The 14,832-nt window shown below is 31.0% G+C and overlaps 5 protein-coding genes across 5 annotated transcripts; 1 reads left to right on the top strand and 4 right to left on the bottom strand.

Moving 5' to 3' along the window:
• The first annotated feature begins 1,608 nt into the window (after window positions 1-1,608).
• LOC100806190 (DNA-directed RNA polymerases II, IV and V subunit 9A) lies at window positions 1,609-4,452 on the top strand. The gene is made up of 4 exons (XM_003529481.5): window positions 1,609-1,845; window positions 1,942-2,017; window positions 3,439-3,597; window positions 4,148-4,452. Exons 1-4 carry the CDS (start codon window positions 1,817-1,819, stop codon window positions 4,226-4,228), a joined length of 345 nt encoding a protein of 114 aa, XP_003529529.1. The 5' UTR covers window positions 1,609-1,816; the 3' UTR covers window positions 4,229-4,452.
• Window positions 4,453-5,985: 1,533 nt separating this feature from the next.
• On the bottom strand, window positions 5,986-6,447 carry LOC100306135 (uncharacterized). The gene has a single exon (NM_001251186.3). The coding sequence runs from the start codon at window positions 6,425-6,427 to the stop codon at window positions 6,155-6,157; it is 273 nt and encodes a 90-aa protein (NP_001238115.1). The 5' UTR covers window positions 6,428-6,447; the 3' UTR covers window positions 5,986-6,154.
• Window positions 6,448-7,417: 970 nt separating this feature from the next.
• Window positions 7,418-8,037, bottom strand: LOC113002203 (uncharacterized). The gene has a single exon (XM_026129344.2). The coding sequence runs from the start codon at window positions 7,933-7,935 to the stop codon at window positions 7,675-7,677; it is 261 nt and encodes an 86-aa protein (XP_025985129.1). The 5' UTR covers window positions 7,936-8,037; the 3' UTR covers window positions 7,418-7,674.
• Window positions 8,038-9,984: 1,947 nt separating this feature from the next.
• Window positions 9,985-10,690, bottom strand: LOC100500541 (uncharacterized). The gene has a single exon (NM_001248903.2). It carries the CDS (start codon window positions 10,593-10,595, stop codon window positions 10,314-10,316), a length of 282 nt encoding a protein of 93 aa, NP_001235832.1. The 5' UTR covers window positions 10,596-10,690; the 3' UTR covers window positions 9,985-10,313.
• A 3,205-nt stretch (window positions 10,691-13,895) lies between these two features.
• On the bottom strand, window positions 13,896-14,353 carry LOC100306419 (uncharacterized). The gene has a single exon (XM_003529479.5). It carries the CDS (start codon window positions 14,289-14,291, stop codon window positions 14,028-14,030), a length of 264 nt encoding a protein of 87 aa, XP_003529527.1. The 5' UTR covers window positions 14,292-14,353; the 3' UTR covers window positions 13,896-14,027.
• Window positions 14,354-14,832: the final 479 nt, after the last annotated feature.

The following is a 14,832-nucleotide window of genomic DNA, read 5'->3' as shown; positions in this document are numbered from 1 at the left end:
TATTTCCTTTAAAAAGTTGTAGAAAGTGCTAAAATCTTTCCACTCCTTTTAAACTTCAGCATTAGTTTGATCTGGGTGCAATGCTGCATTCCTCGATTTGAAGTTTTCCGTTACATCAGCGTAGGAGCAATCATGGATATAAGTTTGCAGTATAAGCACATCTTAATATAAGCGGGCTTTGTTATTCTCACCACTCTTGTTTCTCCTCCACTTCCTAGTTTTTTTGTCTCCCTTGGGTTTCCCTACTCTACCTCTTCACCTTTCTCGTCATTTATTTTAACACGGCAGAAACTTGTTTTCATTTTGTTAATATTTTTTTTTTAGTAAAGCATTTAACTCAGCAGAAACATATAGCCGCCGTGTTAAATTTTTTTTTATATAAATTAAACACAATAAAAACATGTTTTTATTGGCTTAACTTTATTTTATTTCTTGTAAAACTTTTAACACAACATAAACATGTTTCCCACTATGTTATTAGAAGTCTGTCACCACCACTTCTCATTAAACAAATTTATATTACCAAGAATTGCAATTTTTATATCAATACAATTTAGCTTATAAAAAACATAATAAGCCGATAATACCTATCACGCAATACCTTTTTTTTATAGATAAGAAAAAAAAATCATTCATATAATTGGAGCACAAGGTGTGTCCAATACAATTATTAACAATTGCCATTCAATTGAATATGACTAAAGCAACTGAATGACAAAAATTAACAATTACCGCAAGCAATAGTCCCTTTATGTATTTTATTTTGTTTAAATTTTATTTTTTATTTATATATTTAAGGGATGATGATAGATGTAGAATGTAAAATAAATTTGAATATTTAAAAGTCAAATAATATGAAATTTTGATAAAATTGTAAGATGTGACTATAATTTCAAGAGGAGAAAATTTGAGATTTTTTTATAATGAAAAATGATTTTATTCAAAGACTGATTTTGCATTACCTAAGGGCCATGACATTAATGTGTATAAGGGATTAAAAAACCCTTAAATTGAACAAGGCATGCAATATAACATACCAGTGTCATTACTTTGCCAAACTCTTAACTTGAACGTTAGAGTCTTTCCAAGTAAACACTCCCGCTGGAAACCTAGGGCAAAGTGATGAACACGGATGCACAGAATAATTCATCCATGCGCCAAATTTGCAAGGATATGATATTGTACCAAATTTGACATCATTTTGAAATAGGTGTGACATAGTATTAATAAAAAATGGTACTGACATAGTACATGCATATTTACTAATATAAGCTAATGGTATGATATTGTACCAAATACTTGCAAATTTGCCAAACTTTTTATATTTCTTTTAGTTGAAATAATGATTACTTCATGGAATTATTAATATTATTTTATAAGTAATATGCATTTAATAAAAGATCACAAGCTACTATAATACTACGGATTAGTGAAAAACAGTTTTTTTTTATATAAAAAAACCTTTTCTCTCTCTCAAAATTGTGATGTCTCAAATACACTATTAAATAATTATTGTAAAAAATTAATAAATTTATCATAGGAAACATGGGAGCACTCTTGATATTGTCATATGCACTATTTATTGTTACTAAAAATACCTAACAGTTTGATAACTAATATCCATTTTTATTGTGTAAATTAATAAAATAAAACATCAACTTTAATTTGGAAAGAAAATACACAAAATACTCGTACAGAATTTTAGGTATAGTTCTTACGATACGATGAGCCCAACCTATTTTTCTGATTAAGTAGAGAGAGTCTGCCCGCCAAAAAGAGGCAGTGGCTACCAAGCAACAATCGATTGGAGTGAAAGATGAGTAGCATGAAATTTTGCCGCCGCTGGTCCGTTCCCATTTTCTTCTCTCTTTCCTTCCATTTATTTATTCTGATCCATGAATTGATTAAGATTAATGCTTCTTCTTTCATTCCGCACCGCAGCAACAACGTTCTGTACCCTACGGAGGATAAGGAGGAGAAGCTACTTCTCTATGCTTGCCGCAACTGCAATCACGAGGTTCCTCTCTTCTCTTTTGCTTTCCATTTCTATTTTCTCCTTCATTCTTTCTCTCTTTCGATCTGCCTCCATCTTGCAAAAACCCTAACTAGCTCTCCTATTGCATATGCATTTACGTTTGTAGCGGCTTCTTCTTCTTCTTTAAGCTATTTTTGGTGTTTCACTTTAACCTAACCGTTAATGCTCTTCGTGTTTCCCCCTTTTTCAACCTGAATTAACGATTCACAAATTAATGCCGACCATTCTACTGAATAAATGTGGCTACACTTATTTTTTGGTCTTAACCAAAGAGAGCCTGGAGTTCGACTGAGAGGTAAGTAAAGCATGACCAAGAATTGTTTCTGCTAAGAATTGAATTCGGGTACTACTGAACAATTCAACCTTAACTTTGGGAATTGTTTCTGCCAAGAAATGTGGCTACACTACAATGTAATTGCTTGGGAATGAAATTAGTACCATATTGTTGATTTTGAAAATGCCCTCAAATCTTAAAAGTCTCTGATGCCTTGGTTTGTTGATGAATCTGATCAACTGGAGATTGAATTTTGGAGTCAATGTGACGATTTGCACAGCGTGGTTTTTTTTTAACAGGAATGCAATTTCTTCTATATATTTCTGCTAGGTCCTAAGGAAAACTTCCCCTACTGATTTAATGGATGAATGGTGTTTGTTTTGCTTTCACTCGCAATTGACTTATGTTTGCAGAGGTATCTGGCTTCTATAAGTTGCTGTTGCTTTTTTATTCCGACTTCATCATTCTCATGCCATATGCATTTTCATAGCGAATCATTGTGTTTCCATTTCATGTCAAAAGAAAATTGAGCATTGACTAACAGTGCCTTTGATATATCACATCTCTTGCCGTCGTTCCTTGGGCTTAAGAGTTGCTTTTAAATTAAAATTTCATGGATATTGCATTTTTAACTTAATATATGACTTTTGTTATGTTTCTTTATGTTAAAATGCTCCTAGATTTATGATTTTTAGTTATTGACTATGAATTTGTGTTTTTATATGTCTTTATTAATTGTATATGTTATGTTTTATTGTTGATCGTAAATCTTACGATTCACAATTTGGTAAATAAATAGGTCTTCTGATTCATGATTTGAATCTCAATTCAACTATCAGATACTGGACCATTCATAAAAGATTTTTTTATTTAAAAATCTTCAATAACATACCTGTCTTGTCAGCATTTGGTGCTTTGGTGATCATATTTTGTTTTATACAACTAAGGAAATACCAAGTAAGCAAGGCAAGAAAGTTCTTTACATTTTATTGTTTTTGCCATAACAAATTGACACTCTTGTTTTTCTTTTGAAAAAAATTATTTCAAGGGACCACATCCAGTTTTGACTTTTGATGTTATTAGTTAAGTTTGGACATGCCTGTTTGATCCATTTTCCACTGTTGAGCAGGAGATTGCCGATAGTAACGTTGTGTATAGAAATAAGATACATCATTCTGTTCAACGGCGCACTCGAGAGCTGGAAAATGTAGCTGCAGATCCAACACTTCCTCGCACCAAGTCTGTTCGCTGCTCTCAATGCAATCATGGAGAAGCTGTCTTTTTCAAGGTTAAGTCCTACTAACTATGGCAGAGAAACAAAAAAACAAACTAGTAATTTAATGACCATATATATATATATATGTATATATATTAAAGTTTCATCACTAAAATCAGAAGATGGAATATTATGGTTATATTTTCTCATAATATTTTACCCAGTAATTAAATTAATTTGTTTTTTTGATGCATTGGAAGTTTTTATATTTAAGGTAAGCCACTTTCTTTTTGAAATGCTAAATTAGTTCCTTAACTGAACACCGGACAGTGCACCTCAATGAGGTCACTCCTATTATTTGCAAATGTCCACGAATTACTTAAGCCGTTAAATTCTAACATACATATCTGTACACAAATATTAATGCATATATGATGTGTAGGTGAAGGAAGTTTCATTGTAACTAACGCCTTGAATCTGAAATGTTCTAATCCCCGTTGAAGTAACATTGAAGTTGACGCTCTTTTGATTGCAATTTAGTTATCGTAAAACTTCAGCCTTCATGTTCAGAAACCATGTTTTAGCTAGTTCGGGGTGTTCTGAAATTTCTGAATGTATGTAGGCACCAGTAAAAGGGGAAGAAGGCATGGCCCTCATTTTTGTTTGCTGCAACCCAACTTGTGGCTACCGTTGGAGAGACTAGGACTCTTAATAGTCAAGGTTCAACATTGGGGAGTTGAGCATATCAAATTCTTCACTCTTGGATGGATGAGAAACTTTATTTGTATATATAAAACTTGGCTAGTGTGAGGACGTTCATAATTAAGTATTTGTGATCACTGTTTAATCTCCCTAAACAATTATGTTGACGCAGTTAATGGTCCAATCCTTTAGTTTATGGGTTATGAAAGAAATTCGCATTTCTTATTTGAGCTCCAAGACATTTATGAAAGGGCAATCCTTAGCATTTAACGTAAGGATGTGTAATCCAATAATAATAAAAAAAAACGTAAGGATGTGTAACAAAAGTCTTGTCATGCACTTAACGTTATGTTTGGATTGATTTGATTGGAATTAAATGAATTAGTTTGAAAAAAAATGATAAGTTTTTATTATTTGGATTGTTTAATGTTTTTTTTGGTGAATCGATATTTAAAATAAGATGCAATAGAATGAAAGCAAATGACAAAATATTCTATTTCATTCTATTTAGGAGACATCTAGAAGAACTTAAAAGACAAAATATAAACAAACTGGTAAGTGAATTCTTATGTTATAGTAACGTAATTAACTAGTTATAAGCTTGTTGATAATATTACATAATCATGTGGCTAGGACAAGGCTAGGTGAAAGTGGTTGTAGTTGTAGTTGTAGCCTTTGCTATTTATATGTAGGAAGGCCATTTAAACGGCTAGAGTTGTGATTCATTTGAAGTAGCCAAGCGTGAATGCTCCTTTACCATCGCCCTTCAATTTTATGGTAGTTGTAGCCTTTGTTTTTTATATGTAGGAAGGCCATTTAAACGGCTAGAGTTGTGATTCATTTGAAGTAGCCAAGCGTGAATGCTCCATTACCATCGCCCTTCAATTTTATGTTGGTGTTGTTGGTAACTCCAAACAGCTTTTGATTGTCTCCATTTAGAAGGCCAGCTGCAGGAGGTTGAAGAGGAGGGAATGGAGTACCATTCATCATGTTATTGTTGGGATTTGATTGAGGCTGAGTTGCCACACTTCGGTTGCTATCACCTCCATCGATCATGTTGGCAAAACCTCGTACGAAACCTGCCATTGAAAGTTAATCAAGGGAAGAAAAAACTAACCAGTATATCTATAAATTTTGTTTCGGGTTTTTCTTCAATTAATCGCTATACATAGTGTTGAAGGGATATTACCATTTTATAGATGCAAGAGAATATCAGGGCTCCTGGTTATTGGTACTCGCTCTCTTTTTTAACTGGTTACGGGTCCGTTCGATAGAGTAGGAAAAAATAAAATAAAAACAAATTGAAAAAAAGAATAAAATAGACTATAAAAACATGAGTTTTATTCTATTTTATTTTACATTTCTTTTTAGGTCTCTTTCTCTGTAAACAAACACCCTGCATGGTACATATCCCTTGAATGGGAAGCTAGTATGGAAGAAATTCGCATTTCTTATTTGAGCTCCAAGACATTTATGAAAGAGCAATCCTTAGCATTTAACGTAAGGATGTGTAATCCAATAATAATAATAAAAAAAACGTAAGGATGTGTAACAAAAGTCTTGTCATGCACTTAACGTTATGTTTTTTTCTCTTAATTTTATTAATTCAAAAAATGATATCTGTCATTTTTTTTTACTTTATATTTTGTTTTTTGTTTTCCTTCCTCCAATACTTATTTATTTCCTCATTTCCACACAAAGCATAAAGTGACTTAATGGGAGCTAGGTGAGATGTGTACAAGGAAATAGCAGGAGATGGACACAAAACATGAAATAGACATCTATATTTATAAAGAGGAGGTATAAAAACCCCATTATTTTACCGGAAATTAATATTAGAGATATACATGATCAGTTTCAGTGATGGTACAAGGTATTTATTATATAGAAGATAATATATATATCATTGCGTTGCGCAAGAGATTAATTAGTAACAAGACTTGTTGGATGAGTCAAAGCCACCAAAGACGATGGATCCATTACCATTACCCTTGGTACAACCGGTGTTGTTTATAAGACCTCTAATGTTTTGTGTGCCTGTGTTGTTAAACGAGGCTCTTGGCAGCTCCTTATGACTGTGGCGAGGATGAGCAACAGCACCGGGGTTCGGAGAGTGTCGGGGATGTGTTGCCTCCATAGGTTCTTCTCCCACACCTGACTGAAGGAGCTGCCCAAGCAACTGTCCTAAAAATTCTGCCATTCTCTGCTTTTATGTGGCTTGGCTAATTTGGATCGTATAGGATGCTTTTATACGCTGGCTGAGGAATATTGGGGCAGTAGCTTGCACAAGAAGCAAATATTATTTTTTATATGTGTGTCATATCTAAACAACTTAATTTATATGTGCTCTCTCCTAGATCAAGTGTGGTACCACATGATTCTACGACTGGAAATTTATATATATAATTTTTTTTTCATGCATACGCACAATGGTGAGACCTATTGAACCTTTTTAAAAAAATCTATTTTCACTCATCTATTTATCTTTTTTCTTATCGCCTTTCTATTTTTTCTCTTCGATCAAACATTTTTAATTTTCATTTTATTTCTCACTCATCTATTCATTCATCCTCTATATTTTCATTTATTTTATTTCTCTTCTCTCTACCAAACAAGGCATTAGTGTCAACTTAGCTAAATGTAATCCGAGATAGTTTTTGGCCGATGCTAATTTGATTTATGTTATTATTTTATATTTTAAAAAATATTTTTAACTTGTACTAGTTAGTCATAACCACACTAATTAGTAATTATTTTTTAAAATTAAAAATGATTTTTTATATAAGTGTTGGAGTGTAAGTGTGAAAGTATAAAGTTTACATTAGATAGAAAGAGATGAGTTGTGTAACATACAAGTGAAGAGACCTGTAAACTTATGTCTTAAAATTTTAGATTAAAATGTGATATTGAGTTGCCTAATGTGATTTGTTGGTATAGTCTATTGTGAGGATGTAAAGATAAAATATTATGAAAAGAAAAATAAAGAGAAGTTTTAATTGATTGAAAAGAAAAAAAATGACATTGTTGATTAATATTGATTGAAAATAAAAAAATTATTAAAGAGACTCATTAAATAAGAATTAAGACCTAGGAATTTTTGTAACTTTTAATAAATTCTTATAATAATAAAAAATATTTTTTTTACTAAATAAAAAATGTGTTAAAGACTGTTGCAAACATTTCTCAATTATTTATTCTAACACAACATTTTATTTATTGAAGGAGCCGTTCAAAAAAAACAATTATTAGAGGACAATACATCTAATTAGAAACTTAGATGGTCATATATTGAGAAATCCACCCACGTTTTATTCTTGATATGTATACAATGATGGGTTTGGCGAGTAAGATTACATGAAAATGGAGGCAATAACAGCAGAAATTATTATTTAGATAACTAATTGTATTGAGTTGCCTCTTGTTTCTTCATGCATGTTATTAAAGGATTCATGGTTGCATCTGGGCAGAAGAAGAGGTTGTGAGCGTCCCAAAGTTGATGGCACCATTAGCGCTGCCCTTAACGTAACCAGTCTGGTTGGTAAGACCCTTGATATTTTGCTTCCCAGAATTTAAATAAGTGAACTCTTCAGAAGTAGTGTTGTTATTGTGATGAGTGTTGGGAGTAGTAGTTTGGGCTTGTGTTGGTCGCCGTGGAGCTTCACCTGCACCAACGGCAAGCACGCTGATCCCATACGCAATACCTGCCATCGAATTATATATATGCTTTTTGAATGCTTAGTAGTGAGGTTCCAGCAATTAGGCTTGTTAGAAAGTTTTCGTATGTTTTCGGAGAATTATAAGTATAGAAAGAACACACCCTAGCTTTTTATAGCCTCGGGGTTGGGAAGAAGAATATTTAATGACTGTGAATGCATGATATGCGAAGATAACGAGCCAGACGAATACAACTACTCCACGTGGTGTTTAATTGTCTTGCTAATCAGTATTATTAAGATATTGATTAAGAAATTAAAAAAATTATTATATAACAGTTAATTTTACTCATCCTAATAAAAACAAAATTTGCTTTTAATTTCTTTAACATGAGGACACAAGTTAGCCTTTGTCAAACTTTAATTAGTGATCATCTATGCTCGTTCACATTACTTGTTTAAGGTGCGCTCTCTAATCTAGTCATGAGGAGATTTTGTTTTTGGTGGAGGTCTAGTCATGAGGAGATATTTGCATAGCTTTATTTACCTAATTAATTAGATGTATACATGGACGAACAAAAGAAAAAGCAAGAATATTGCTCATATGCTGCGCGCGTCACTGTATGTGAGAGGGAATCAATGCAAATGTGATGGAGTTACTTTGCATATTTTGTTTGAAGAGAAATATCGCTTTTAACAATTTTGATCCAACACACTATTTTAAGTAATTTTTATTTGTTATTCAATCAAATTTATTAAAAATTGTACAATTATATGAGTTTTAATTTTTATTTAACAAAATTCACTCATAATTTTATAGTTTTTTTTTAAAATTAAATATTAATATAAAAATGTTAAAAAAATATGTTAATGTTGTTCTAATTTTTGTCAGAATATATATAGGAAATCATTTTGTCCTCTTCCCTCCAAAAGGACAAGCTGTTTAATTATTCCTCTTCCATTTTGCAGAGATGTTGAATGGTAGTAAAAAATAAAAAATATACTGTTTAAATATGTTTTTTATTCTTCATAAATGAATCATTTTTTATATTGGCTCCCAATATTTTTTTTAGTTCCTAATCATTTTTTATTTATTTCTGGTCCTTCCAATGCTATCTAAATCACTTTTCAAAATGCTATCTAAATAAATTTGAAGACCAAAAGCAAAATAATTTTTTTATTAGTGACCAAAAGTTAAAAAATTTATTAGGGACCAAACTAGAAATTTAATAATTTATGAGAGGCAAAAAAATATATTCAAACCAAAATACTACACAGAAGTAATTTTTTCTCTCTTTTACTATTTTAGTATTAGATTTTTCCTTTTGAATCACTTATTCTCTTTCCATGGCTTTACTATATACCAATCTTTCGTGTGATCGGTTAAAAATTCTTTCATAAAACCTTTTATGTGTAAAAAAAAGTTATGCCAAATAAAATTGTTATTTTATTTTAAGTTACTTTACTTTAGGAGCAGCTCAAATTCTAAAGGTCCTGGTCCTGTTTTACGCAGTTCTTTCCCCTTTGTTTTGAAAAAAAAATTAGTAAAATAATATTGTTAATTTTTTTAAATAAATTTAATATTTGAAGTCATGACACTAAAAAACTGTCAAAATTAATTAAAAAAACTATATTAATGCAAAAAAATATCAAACTAAAAAAAAAAGTAAAAAACTATAATACTACTATTAAGTTTTGTAAAAATCGTTATAATTAACATTCGATGGCGGTTTATATAACCGCTACAAAATACACTTTGAGGATAAAAACCAAAGTATTTCCAAATTAAAAGAATAAAAATAGGACAATTTTTCTAAAGAGTAAAATCAGATTTAATAAATTTTAGAGGAAGAAAAATAGATTTTACTCTCTGAATAATTATAAGGGCTTTTAAGCCTTTCTAATGATATTAGAATGACTTGTGACTTCTATATTTTTTTAAATTATAAAATGATGTACTCATTATCATGCATAATTTTAAAATCAAACTCGTGGATTTGATTGGTTTGGTTGTCGAGTACTCCATACCGCTCAATCCAATCAGGTCATTCAAAATTGTTGAAGTGATATTTAAAATCAGGGAAGTAGGGAACCGCATAAGTGTGAGAACCAGACCATATCTTACAAACATTAATTAATGTTGTACGAGGTTATATATAACCACTAATCGATATCCAAGTATCAACAGAAACAAAAATAATGCAAACCTAATTGAAGAGCAATATCTATAAAATTTTAAACTTAGACAATTAGTAGTAGTAGATCCATATCTGATTATTCCTACTATGATGGTTTTGGCGAGTAAAACATAAAATCAAAATGATATAAATTAAGGCAACGACAGCAGAGGTTATTTAGTTAATTATTGAGTTGCCTGCAGCTATATATATATGTATATATGTTCTTCATTCTTGCTGGTTGTTGTTAAGGGATTCATTGCCTTTGGACAGAAGCAGAGGCTGTGAGGGTCCCAAAGTTGATGACCCCATTAGCGTTGCCTTTAACGTATCCAGTCTGGTTGGTAAGACCCTTTATATCTTGCTTGGCAGAATTTAAATAAGTGAACCCTTCAGATGATGGCGTAGAAGAAGAAGTGTTGCTGTTAGTGTTTGTGTTAGTGTTAGTGTTGGGAGTGGATTGGGCTTGTGCTGGACGCCGTCGAGCATCACCTGAGCCAATGGCAAGGGTGCTGATTCCAGATGCAATACCTGCCATTGAATTCTTGGCCTTGAACAAAAAAAATAAAAATGAAATTTATTCTAGGAGGTAGTCCAGTTTCGGCAATTTGGCTTATAAAATAGCTTTGGCATGCTTTATATCTTGGCTTATATAAGGCGCTTTTATAGACTCGGGGGGAGAATATTTTAATTAGTGTGAATGCAAATTGCAAAAGATATATTGTGAGAGGGAATATGAATCCATAAGGTGGTGCTTCACTTTAGTTGTCTATGCTTGTCCACATTTAATTAAGGTGCTCCAATGGTGGGTATCGAGTTATTCGAAGCTTTACCTAGTTAGATATATATATGGATGGATAAATAAAAAAGAAAGCAAGATTATTATTATTATTATTATTATTATTATTATTATTATTATTCACACATCTGACAAAGTCATTCATAATAATTTTTGTTAAAAAATTCATGCCAAGTAATACCGTTGTTTTAGTTTAAGTAACTTACTTCAGCACTAGTTCAACTTCTTAAATGTCCTGATTAATTTACGCAGTTTTTTTTTTATACTCCTCTGTTTTTATATACATCAATTCCACTTCTCGTATAAGCAGAGGTGGCTCTATATTATGGAATGCGGGAAAAATGTTACTATTGAATTAAAAAAAATCATTAAATTGTGTTAAGGCTAACACGTAAAAAATGTTACTTAGGATAATTGGGTTTAAGTGGCCACGTGGGAGACCAGGTCCAATCATCAAGTCATGACCCAAACCCAAGAAATGAAGTTGAGGCCAACACGTAAAAGAAGGGACTAGTGTGAAATGAAGAAACTAACTAAACTAACAATATTACACTATTAAAAGAGGATCACTCTGATTCTTTCCAAAGCTTAATACCGCCTAGAGTCACCGGTTTCTGCCGCTAGAACTTATGTTCGGTTATCTCCTTCAATCACACAACAAATTGCATATAATTCACATATTATTCTCCTCATAAAATGAACTATAGTGAAACGCGTAGTCAACTGTCACCTGTTAACGATAAGTAAATTAAGAAAAAATTTGCGAGAAAAATAAGTTAATTTCTAATGTATTTGAATAGCTTCAAAATTTATTTGACTTATAAAATAAATTATTTATAGATTATTTCATTAACTTTGAATGCTATTTTAAAATATTATTTATGTCCATCACTTTTTTATAAGACACTTTCAACTAATTCACACAATTTAATAAAATTAATTTATTTTGTTATTTCTTTTAGTTTTTTTTTTTAAATTTCTTATAGTTTTTTTTTACAAATTAACTGTTTTAATTTGTTTAATTTTTTTTATTTTACTAATTTATATATTAAATTATAAATAATATAATTTATCTAGAATAACATTTAAGAAAAATACATATATTTAAATACTCAATATAAATATAATTTAGTTAAATATTTATTAAAAATATAATTTTATATGATTTATATTGTATTTAAATTTAGTTAAATATTTTCATTGTTTTGATTTATAACTATCGTATAGAAAAACATTAAAAAAAACATTTTAAATTTTTCTTGTTATGATTTACATCATATTTTTTTTAACTTTTTTACTTATTTAATATATTTTCAAGAAAAGTACACATATTTTTAACTGATGATATATTTTCTTACTTATTAATTTTATTTAGTTTTAGTTAGAAAATTAAATGAGCAAAAGAAGATAAAAAATATAACAAGTTGAATTGAACTAAAATATTTAAATTTGAAACAATACAACCAAATTTTTAAAGTACAAAGAATATGACATAAACTTAATATTGTTGGCTTGAGCCTATACAATAGGGGTAATTTTTCTTTGAATGAATTGGGATGCAACACTGAGGAAATAGGATGATCCTTAGAATTTCTTTTCTTGTCTGGGTTAGGGCAGATCATTGGCTAGTGACAGTGGCTAATATGCTTCGTAACGCAATTCTCTAAACAATCCTCTATATACATTGGAGGCACTTTCTAACTTATACACAGGATGCATGTAGTTCTTGTACTCATGGTGAGCATGCTTACAAGCAGTAACAACATGAGAACAAGACATGCGCAATTCCTGAAATTTGCCACAGTCACAAACTATCTTTCATCCAGCCTGATCATGAAATCTCCAGCGGGTTGAACCTCTCTCGAGTTTATTGTCTCCTGGACTAAGAATCGTGCGTCACGTCGATCGAAATAAAAATAGTTTGAGCATTTGCCATTTTCTGTGCGTCTTTGATGGTCTTGTTTAGTACTTGCTTATAACAACAAGGGTTTGATGCAACTCAACACATTTGTCTGATATTCACCCTATTGCTTAAAACATGGAAAATGTATCTACTCTTATGTATTGCGATGCTACCATTATTCCATCAGATGGAGGAATAGTGTTTGAAATCCCAGTGATCCAAAGTTATCACAATAAGTGAGGACATGTCGTTTGCTGTCTTAAGGAAAACAATTTTTGACACCAATAAAGGTCAACTAATCTATGTAGGTGATGGTTGTGTTGTATACAATTGTAAGGAGCTCAAACACAATGATGATGTAGGAAAAATGTTTTTTATTTATTCAAAATTTAGTATCAAAAGTCCAATTGAGTTGCCTGCAACTTTTGGACATTCTCGAGGTGAAATTCTTGGCATGTCGCACAAATCAAGAAAACTAAGAACAGCCGATGATGAGATAATTGCTGAGATATGTGATGAATTTGTGTAGGCACAAACTACTTGTTGTTACCTAAGTCTTTTTTTTTTTTTTTTTTGTCTTCTTGAGTCTAGATAAACTTAGTTTCATTTAAGGATTAATTTTTTTTATAATATTATTTAAGTACTCATAGTTTTACATCAATCAATACATACTATTAAAATTAGACGTGTTTTATTTATTTAGGTAAAAGAATTAGATCACTTAAATATATGTATTTTTTATAAATATTTAAATAAATTATATTTATATTGAGTATTTAAATATTTTTTAAAAACAAAAAAAGATTTAAATTTAAAAAAAATTAAGAAAAAATATGCAAAAACAATTTAACAGAAAAAAATCAATATAAATATTTTTTTATTATTGGGGCGAAAAAATCACTTATCGAGCCATAAACCATTTGTTAACTGTGCAAATATCAATTTTTATATTACAAACACATCAATTTTATAGAACTCGTGGTGCCAAGAAAAGGGGAAAAAGAAATTCAACTTGAACTGTTGGTGCCAGAGTCTAGCACTACCAGCATCCTGAATTTCTAATCCTAATCGTTGACGTTTTGTAAAATTGGCTACTATGAATAATTTACAAAGCTAATATATTCTGCACGTTAATCTAAGAAGTCATATATTTATATATAATAAAAAGCTGAAAATATTGGATCCACACTCAAACTGTGAAGCTCTTATTTTAATTTGTACGTCACATTATTATTTATGGATTTCAAGATCTTGGTACATTGATTTATTTAGGCATGTAAATTGCCAAAGTTGATGGCTCCGTTAGCGTTGCCTTCGGTGAAGCCGGTTTGGTTACTCAGACCTTTAATCTTCTGAGTGCCACTGTTGTTATATTTTCCAACAGAGCGATTCCTTCCAGGCATAGGAGCAGGACTATGGGAATTATTGGGTGAGGAGGTTGCATTGTTGTTGTGAGTTTCACCCTCATCCATGTTATTTAGCACACCAACAAGACCCTTCAGAGCATCCAGTTTTTCTTGAAGATCTGCCATGGATTTTGCTAAAAAAAATTATATGATCTGTCTCTTGAGATTGATTTATTTGCGAGCAGATCAGAAGTGTTGTTATATATATATATATATATGAAGGGGAGGAACAATAGTTCTGAAACTTAATAGAGAAGCATGCACTTTGAGAGTGGAATAATATCTCTGGAATAAAGTTATTGTTGGTGGAGTATAAAGTTCCATTTGATGGAATATTGTTTTAACCAAAAAACAAAAATGCAACACGCACGACAGCATCTTCATCTTGATATAACAGATACGGTTTAAATTATTTTGCCTTTCTTATTTATTCGGATATATAGCTTATAGATTGGAAGCATATATTCACAAATGATGCTGCACCGTACCAATTCATTGGGGACTCTTGTGATTATGATTTATGAACAACTTGTAACTGGTAAAGCACAGATTAATTTGAAAAATTAACCTCACGAACATTTGTCAGTGTCAATAATGAGGTGAATATCATTTTGGACGAACAAAAGAAGGTAAATGGCTGATGAAGCTGTCCTCATCCTTGGTGTAT

Source organism: Glycine max, chromosome 7, assembly GCF_000004515.6.
Source record: "Glycine max cultivar Williams 82 chromosome 7, Glycine_max_v4.0, whole genome shotgun sequence".
Lineage (NCBI taxonomy): Eukaryota > Viridiplantae > Streptophyta > Magnoliopsida > Fabales > Fabaceae > Glycine > Glycine max.
This window is presented reverse-complemented; position numbering and strand designations above follow the sequence as displayed.

Bases quoted from the DNA above. Each gene is read 5' to 3' on its own strand.
- LOC100806190 (XM_003529481.5), top strand. From the start codon at position 1,817: ATGAGTAGCATGAAATTTTGCCGCCGCTG. The intron at 1,846-1,941 runs GTCCGTTCCCAT...TCCGCACCGCAG, and splicing joins ATGAAATTTTGCCGCCGCTG to CAACAACGTTCTGTACCCTA. The intron at 2,018-3,438 runs GTTCCTCTCTTC...ACTGTTGAGCAG, and splicing joins GCCGCAACTGCAATCACGAG to GAGATTGCCGATAGTAACGT.
- LOC100306135 (NM_001251186.3), bottom strand. From the start codon at position 6,427: ATGGCAGAATTTTTAGGACAGTTGCTTGGGCAGCTCCTTCAGTCAGGT.
- LOC113002203 (XM_026129344.2), bottom strand. From the start codon at position 7,935: ATGGCAGGTATTGCGTATGGGATCAGCGTGCTTGCCGTTGGTGCAGGT.
- LOC100500541 (NM_001248903.2), bottom strand. From the start codon at position 10,595: ATGGCAGGTATTGCATCTGGAATCAGCACCCTTGCCATTGGCTCAGGT.
- LOC100306419 (XM_003529479.5), bottom strand. From the start codon at position 14,291: ATGGCAGATCTTCAAGAAAAACTGGATGCTCTGAAGGGTCTTGTTGGT.